This window comes from Herpailurus yagouaroundi, unplaced genomic scaffold (assembly GCF_014898765.1).
Source record: "Herpailurus yagouaroundi ecotype Mexico unplaced genomic scaffold, PumYag 207, whole genome shotgun sequence".
Taxonomy (NCBI): Eukaryota; Metazoa; Chordata; class Mammalia; order Carnivora; family Felidae; genus Herpailurus; species Herpailurus yagouaroundi.
Genome location: NW_024412438.1, coordinates 3,108,989 through 3,117,202, shown reverse-complemented (window position 1 = coordinate 3,117,202; position 8,214 = coordinate 3,108,989). Strand labels below are relative to the sequence as shown.

Sequence of the window (8,214 nt, the reverse complement as noted above, 5' to 3'; positions counted from 1 at the left end):
CCAGCTGGGGGGGAGCCCCAGCTGGGGGGGAGCCCCAGCTGGGGGGGTCTGGGCAGGGAAGGAAAGGCGCCGTGGGTGTCTGGCAAAGGATGCCTTTAGGACAAGATCCTGCGCACTGGGTTCTTAAGTACCGTCCCGTGTTTGTTTGGTGTCCCCGGAGCAATGTCTACCAGTCCCTAGTTTAGGGCGAGCACAGGCCGGAGCCCCCAGACCCGGGTGTTCCGTGACAGCTGAGTAGAGCCCAGGCCGGTCTGGTCCTGGTCCCACCAGCCACCTTGACAACACAGAATTCGCACGGCCGGGTGGTGGTTGAGTGGGGGCTCCCACAAAGACCTTCTCGCCCCAAATCCTGGACTCTGTAACTCTGGTCTCAGCACCACTCCCGCAGAGATGCCCCCCCCCCCCGCCCCCGGCCCTGGGGCCCAGTCTGCCGCGTGGGGGTGCAGTGTGAGTTCATCCCCATCACACACGTGCCCGCCTCCTCAGACCAGGACCAGTTTCCCTAGGGATCTCCCAGACCCGACTCCCTTCACGCTCCCTTCAAGAGGCTGCCACGAAGAACTACAACTATGTGGTCAGGAGGCCCAACCCAAGGGCTGTGTCGGCAAGGGAAGTGATCGCTGGCTGCGGCCACAGTCAGCGAACTACTGGGAGCCAATAGGAGACAGACTCACGGACGGTCCCATTCTCTCCAGCGACAGCCTGACCCTCCTCCCAGCCAACCTGTCTCGACACCTTGGAAATCAAATGGGATTCAGCCGTAACGGACCCTGCAGATTTCCCCTCCACGGTGTCATTCGGGTCCTGCCTCTCTTCTCTGTTCCACGTTATCTTTTGCCAAGACGGCCGCACAACCTCCCTGCCGGCCTGCGGGCCACAGGCTCTCTTCCGATCTGCCTATCAACGTCCACGGTCTGCATTCTCTCTGCCACGTAACACACAAACCTCACTGGCTTCCTTCTCCCTCCTGCATCGAGTCCGAACGCCTTTATCCCCCATCCTGCCCACCTCGACAACCTACTTTCTCCCTGCTCTGCAAACACACACCATCTTCCCACCCCGACGCGCCCCATGCTGGTCCCACCTAGAACCTCTGCCGGTGCTGTTTGCGTGTCTGCCGCGGCCCCTCCCCTCTCTCTAATTTCCACCTGCCCTCTCCCGGCTGCCTTTCTTAGCACCCGCTCTCTCCTCTCCTCCGAACGCACCTCTCGACACACACGGACTTGAGCAATTACTACTATCCTTTCGTGGTTATGTGCTGTTTCGCTAACGTTCCCTCCCGACGTTATCTGCCAGGACACCAAGGACCGAGCTAGGTGTGCGGCTGTTTGATAGATATTTGCCGTCCAGCAAGCGGACTACAGATCACAAGGCATCACCCGGGAGGCTGCTGGAGTCACCCGGTCCCCTCTAGCACCTGAGGCCAGGCCACGACCGGTGACGACAGACCCCGACAGACCACCTTATGGTAGCTTCAAATACTGGCGGAGAAAGTGCTGGAAATCAAGACTCTGAAATCACTTCCCCTGACTTTTCAAAGCTCCTTCCTCGTGCATTCATATCTTAGTTTGCTGTTCTTTAGAATGAGGACGAAAACCCTGAAGTCAAACAAAGAGATAAAAGAATACTCGTGATTTTAGGGCCTACGCTGAAGTCAGGATGAAAAGACAATGCAATGGGCTTAAACTGGAGCAGAGGCAAGTCTGAGACCCTAACTGTGCTAGCCACGTGGAGCCACCTTCCTCGAGGGACCAGCCAGTATGGGAGAGACACTCCACCTGCTGCAAACTAGCCCCAGAGGTGTCCATTCTGGAGCCAACAGGAAAGGGCAAGGTGACCCCTTAAGCCTTAGGACGCGTGTGACGTTCCTGCCACAGCTCCGGGTGTCCTTCCAGGTGTGAGAGCACCTTGCAGCCCCTGCTCCGGGCCCCTCAGCGCACTTCCACTCTCCTCCATCCCTGCAGCACCAGCTCTGCCCCTGGTCTTTGCAAACTTTCACTTTCACCGTTTCCCGGAAGGCCAGACCAAGATCCCCGGGGGAAAAGTCCTGGTTCTGGAAAGGACACACGCATGATGCTCTCAGAGGGACCGAGCCCAAGAGGCTGCGGGCTGATGTGCTCCCCTGTCACTCAGAGCCCTAAAGATCCATTCGGGAGGGACCCAGCGTGACTGAGTGAAGGAACGATTCCTTTTTTCTTCTGAGACAGGACCTGTAGCTTCGTGAGCGCTGCTGACCCCCACGGGGCGCAGGAGTGACCCTGGAGGCCAGAGCTGGGCTGTGTGTGGGTCCTGCCATGGGCCACTCAGGGGCTGAGAAGGGAAAGCATGCACGGACCCCGGGGGGGGGGTCCCCGAAGAGGCTCTTCAGGGCCACGCGATAAACCGCTTTAAAATAACATGCCAATGGGCCGCCTGGGTGGCTCAGTCAGTTGAGCGCCTGACTTCGGCTCAGGTCATGATCTCGTGGTTCATGAGTTCGAGCCCTGCATCGGGCTCTGTGCTGACAGCGTGGTCTGGAGCCTGCTTCGGATTCTGTCTCCATCTCTCTGCCCCTCCCCTGCTCACTCTATCTCTCCCAAATGTAAAATAAAACAAAAACAGTTTTTTTTAATAAATAAAATAAAATAACAAACCAAGATGAACACGCCACTAAAGTGGAGTCCGAAAGGCGGTAAGTGCCACTATGAAGACACGAAGTGGACTCCGTCAACATAGATTAAAATAACTCCTGTGGCGTTTCCCGGGACGACACACGCATGGAAGCCCTTCCCTCCCATGGGATCGCACCCAGACCTTCAGAGCGGCGGTGCGGGGTGCTGGCCCGGGCTCCCAAACTCCACTCCGTGAGGGTTATGAGTTTCCAGGACTCTGTCTCTATACTAATTTGGGAATGAGCCATTACCCTTCATAAGATCTTTTTATTTTTGATGAAATCATATCGTCACTTAACTTTTCATATTTTTTATTTATTCTCTTAAATGGGTGGCAAGGACTCTGACAGTAGCCCGACCAAAAACAACAACAACAACAACAAACAAAACAAAACAAAACCCTAAATAAATTTGTTAATCAAAAGGTGCTCTTTCAGGGCGCCTGGGTGGCTCAGTCGGTTAAGCATCTGACTTTGGCTCAGGTCACGATCTCACGGTCCGTGAGTTCGAGCCCCACATCGGGCTCTGTGCTGACGGCTCGGAGCCTGGAGCCTGCTTCGGATTCTGTGTCTCCCTCTCTGTGACCCTCCCCCATTCATGCTCTGTCTCTCTCTGTCTCAAAAATAAATAAAGATTAAAAAAAATTTAAAAAAAAAAGGCGCTCTTTCAAAAATGCTTTTGAAGTGAATGAATCTGGAGTTGAGCTCAGCGTGCTCCGGCCATAGTGGTGATTAACCACCAAACATTTCATCTCCAAATCCGCTGCTACCTCTCATCTCACCTCAGACGGGACAAGAGTATGTCCTGGAGGAGACTCAGCATTTCAGGGGGCTTATTACTTGTAGCTCTGAATGGGAGGGAGGCCAACCATCTAAACTCAGCTGAATGGGGATTTCTAGGACCTGGGGCTCAGTAAGAACCTGCAGCCAAGGTGGGAAGAGTTCCCAGAACCACCCCCTTCCTTTCCACATAAGCCCTGTCTGGGCACCCAGCGTCTCTTCTCTGCAGACCTTCCCCAAAGCGCAAGGCTCTCTACCGTCCTTCCTTCCTGTGCACCCCCCCACCCTCAAGATTGAGTCTCTTCTAGAAAAAAGGCTACCGACAGGGAAAGGTTACATTCAGCCTCAGATCTCTGATAAGGGCGGTTGCTGGGTCTGGATTTACTCTGAATTGGGGATGGCCGGAGATCACGAAACAAATTCTTTCCACCCCAAATCTAAGGGAGCCAAGGTAGCTACGGTCCCTCCCACTCATCAAAACTCCTGAGAAGCTTCCTCTTCTCATATTCTTCAGGTCTATCACCCAGCACAGACCACAGGAGAAGTACTTCTCCCTTCCGACCACGTACTTCTGCACAAAAAGCCTGTTCACTCTGGTCAAATGCTTCGAAACGACGCAAGGATCCTTCAGTTACTCAAAATCTGTTTTGGGCTAGTTCAGAAAGTACCGCATGACACTAAATCAAATTCGGGAGTTCACCGCCTAGAACTCCTTTACAGCTTTACAGCTTAGAAAGCAATCTGAAATATATTATCTTATTTGCTCTTTTCAACAGCCCCACGAGAGAGACGCAATAAATGTTATAATCCTCAAATGCCACACAGCGTGAAAATGTTTGTGAACCAGAAGGCCTTGCACATAAGCGAACGCTCGTTACGCCTACGAGGAAATCGGAGAAGGTCTGTGACCTGCCCAAGGTCACGGAGTCAAGGGGCATGCCAGGGCTCAAACCAGGTCCTCTTGGCTTAGCTCTCCTACTTCGCCGTCTGTCCTGGCCTCACAGGGGCGATCTTCCTCTGCACGGAGGAAAGCTGCCATGCGGACGCAACCGCCTAACCCACCCGGCCGGCGTGGAAACGTGTGTCACTGGAGACGAGGCAGAAGGATCTAGATCCTTCAGCAGAACTCATTACCGTTCCCATAAGACGAATTCAGCGTCCTCACCTCCGCCTGCAGCACCAAACACACCTTCAGGATCTCTGGAGAAGACGAGGGGTCGACGGGCAAAACCGACAGGGGCTCAAGCAGCCGCTGGGGCCCATGTGTCAGTCACAACCGATTAACACGGAGAGACAAAGATCAGTCACGAATACCCCTCGTTCCAGCGGATGCGGGTGTCCGTCCCCTAGAGGGGGTTCTTCCCCACAAACGTGGTCCTGTGCCACGTGGTTTATCCCCTGGGAAATACACGCCACCTAGGAGGCCTTCTCTGACCCCGCTTTGACTACCTGGGAAACCAACACCGGAGCGCTGAGACAATCTGAAATGGAAGACTTTCTGCTTGCTGCCACGCTCACTCCTTCCCACAATCACCTGTCACACAGTTATCGAAGGCTCAGTGCGCACAGCTTACCGCTGAGCAAAGCAGACACAGTCCGGCCTGTGCGCGGCTTACAGCCTAGTGTTGCCGTTCCCGTTCCCTGGTCTTCGGGACCCTTCCCTCGCTCCCCAAATAGACTGCACACTCTTTGTGGGCAGGAGCCGCGTCCTTCAATTTTCTGAAACGCCCGTCTGGCGTCTCATGCTAGACCCTACACGGCACGTGGACAAACTATAAGAGAAACCCTGACGCCACAATCTGGAGCATTCCTTCTGCTCAATCCCTCCAGTGCGGAGTAAAATCATGAATTATTTAAAATCCAGAGTCTTGAACCTGAGATGTCAAAGGCCCAGCAGAATGAGCCCGCAGCCTCGGGGGTGAGATCGGATACAACGGGAGATACCTAACGGGGAAGAGAGCGGAGGTGGGGGCAGAGGCGAGGAATGCTCTCAGCCTGCAAAGGTACCTTATCCCCCAGGAGAAAACAGTGCTTTACTACAGAAGCTAGTGTTGGCCCCAAGACTGTTAAAAAGTGCAAAGGGAGGGGCGCCTGGGTGGCTCAGTCGGTTAAGCATCCGACTCTTAATTTCGGCTCAGGTCCTGATCTCATGGTTCGTGGGATCGAGCCCCATGTTGGGCTCTGCTTGGGATTCTTTCTCTCTCTCTCGCCCTCGACTGTCTGCCCGTCCCCCACTCTCAAAAATAAATTAAAAACAGGGGCGCCTGGGTGGCGCAGTCGGTTAAGCGTCCGACTTCAGCCAGGTCACGATCTCACGGTCCGTGAGTTCGAGCCCCGCGTCAGGCTCTGGGCTGATGGCTCGGAGCCTGGAGCCTGTTTCCGATTCTGTGTCTCCCTCTCTCTCTGCCCCTCCCCCGTTCATGCTCTGTCTCTGTCTGTCCCATAAATAAATAAAAACGTTGAAAAAAAAATAAATTAAAAACAAATAAATGACCCTTAAAAAAAGTGCAAAGGGAACACTGAAAGGCATCTTCACCTACTGTCAAAAGGAGAGACTAACACCACATTCCACGGGACCAAGTCATAAACCCTGTTAGCGTGTGGCAAGCAGAAGAGCCTGGGCCTGACAACCTGCATCGGAGCTCAGACTCTGCCACTGGTCCAGCAAGATGGCACTGGGCAAGCCACGTATCCTTCCCGAGCCTCAGTGACCCCCTCTGTAAAACGGAATCACATCCAACTTGTCTGCCCCTCAGAAACGCCGTGGGCCCAGATGAGATATGTCCTACGAAAGCTCTTAGGAAGATGTCCTGCGCTGTATGAATCCCGACAAGACTACGAGGAGACACAGGCTCCCAGAGGGGCATCTCGCGTTAGCCCGGGAACCGTCGTGGCCTCTTTCTTTGCCCCCCCTGAGCCTGGGTTTCCACCTGCTCACATCCCCGATTTCTAAGAAATCACTCACCATTCAAATCTCACAAAAGGCAGGTGCACGAATTTCCAAACTCCAGCAGGAGGAACAGAGAAGGCGGCAACCATGTCACCTCCCTGCCCCGAGGCACCTCGGGCCTCCCTTTACAAGAGGCCAACAACAAGGGGAAGGGGCACACGCCTTATGTCCTTTGCGGCTGGCCGCCTTCTCCCCCCACCGCTGCCAAGTCAGGTCCCGGGCTGGGGGACTGCTGAGCTGATCTGATGCTGAACTGATCTAAACAGGACTCGGGGACGACACACAGAGGAGTGTCTGGGAGGGACAGATTATACTCAGGCCGCGTTCCACAGCCAAAAAGAAATTACTATTAGCATGGATAATCAAAGGTTAACTGGCCTGAACACCACCGCTCCCTGCCCTTCCCTGCCGCTCCGCTCACACGGCCTCCAGGCCAGTGCTCAGTCCTGCAACCACCCATCTCCATCCAGTTAGGATGTGTGCAGCACCCACACTGCAGGCCTCTGTCAAGATTCTTAAGGAGGAAGCGTTGGGGGGGGGGGGCAGGCAAACGCCTCACAAAGTTGTAAACTGCGGAGGTAACCAGTGAAGCAGAGGCCGGTGGGGGAGGGGGGGGTCCTGGGCTCAGACTCCAAGGCCCAGCGCCTCTGCAGGTTAGGCCTGAGAGCCCACAACTCCTAGGCAGAGGAAAGGCCCATCCTGCAGAACCAGGCTTTTTAAAAACGGCTTAGAAGATCAAGCCTAGAACGTGCGCCCGTAAGCAGGACTCCAATTAAACCCTAAGCTTGCAGAGCAAGAGATTCTAATGTGCCCTGTGCGTTTGCCGGGCCATTATCAGCCACTGGCAAAAATCCAGTGCAAATGGGTGCAAAGGGTGTTTCTGTCCCATCAGTCAGGCCTGCAACATCCTCCTGGTTCTAGAAATGGAATCCACCCCATCACCAAGCCCCACCATTCCGTAGCAACCAGCAGGCGGAGGCCCACGCCCCTGCAGGGCCCTTCCCCCAGCAGCTCAACACCTAAAGCCAGTCCCAATCCACCCTGGGGACTCACGTGACCAGGCTCGTGTCGCCTCCCGCCCCCTAAACTGGCGTGTCAGGGGCTCAAAATCAGCCTGTAGCAAGGCAAAAGTCAAAGGCTGATGGGAGCACGGCCCCTCTTTCTGCTCTCCCAGCTCTGCTGTCTATTGCTGGTAGATTAAAAAAACACGGAATCAGGACGCGGACACACACACACACACACACACAGAGAACATAAACACACACACAGGTCCGGAGGGTCCCCAGAGACGGTCGCTCCCACCCCGACCCGGGCTTTGCAACCTTTTATCCAAATGCAACACCCACCCTCCCAGCCTTTCCTTAAGAAAGTGTTGAAAAGCACATCGTCCGTAAACCTACCTGTCTATGCTCTGGGGCAACCTTACACTCATGGTTCCTCAGCGCGTCCGCGCCGCCAGGGTCCTGCAGTGTGGACGTCGGGATCGGGGCCGAATCGGCTGCGATGGTTAAGAGAGGCGGGAGGAGGGCCTCCCCGCTCGCGGCCGGATGGTCGGGTGCCGTGCGCTGGGCTCTCAGGACCCCGGGAACTGAGGCTCCACTCTACTCGCACCGGCCAGCATGCTGTCCTTTCTTGGCCCCCGGTCCCCTCCCCCGCCGTAGGGAAAAGAAAAAGAAGAAGAAAAAAACCGAAAGAAAAAGAGGAAAAACTGTGACCTTCTCAGAAAACAAACCCCCGACCGCAAATCTCTTCACGGCTGGCGCTGCGGGCTCCGGCGCGGACCGCAGGAAGAACGCGCCCCCGGCATGTCGGCGCTCACCGCGGAGAGCGGGCG

At 55.2% G+C, this 8,214-nt stretch overlaps 1 protein-coding gene across 10 annotated transcripts in view; it reads right to left on the bottom strand.

Annotated features, from left to right (window-relative positions):
- The window catches only part of ARHGEF11 (Rho guanine nucleotide exchange factor 11), an 86,520-nt gene extending 78,312 nt beyond the window's left edge, over positions 1-8,208 (bottom strand). For all 10 annotated transcript variants that reach the window (XM_040452546.1, XM_040452555.1, XM_040452548.1 and 7 more), the window contains exon 1: positions 7,781-8,208. In XM_040452546.1, coding sequence (XP_040308480.1) covers positions 7,781-7,812 — 32 coding nt within the window. In that variant the 5' untranslated portion in view covers positions 7,813-8,208. The remainder of the gene's footprint in view (positions 1-7,780) is intronic.
- Between the last annotated feature and the right edge of the window lie 6 nt (positions 8,209-8,214).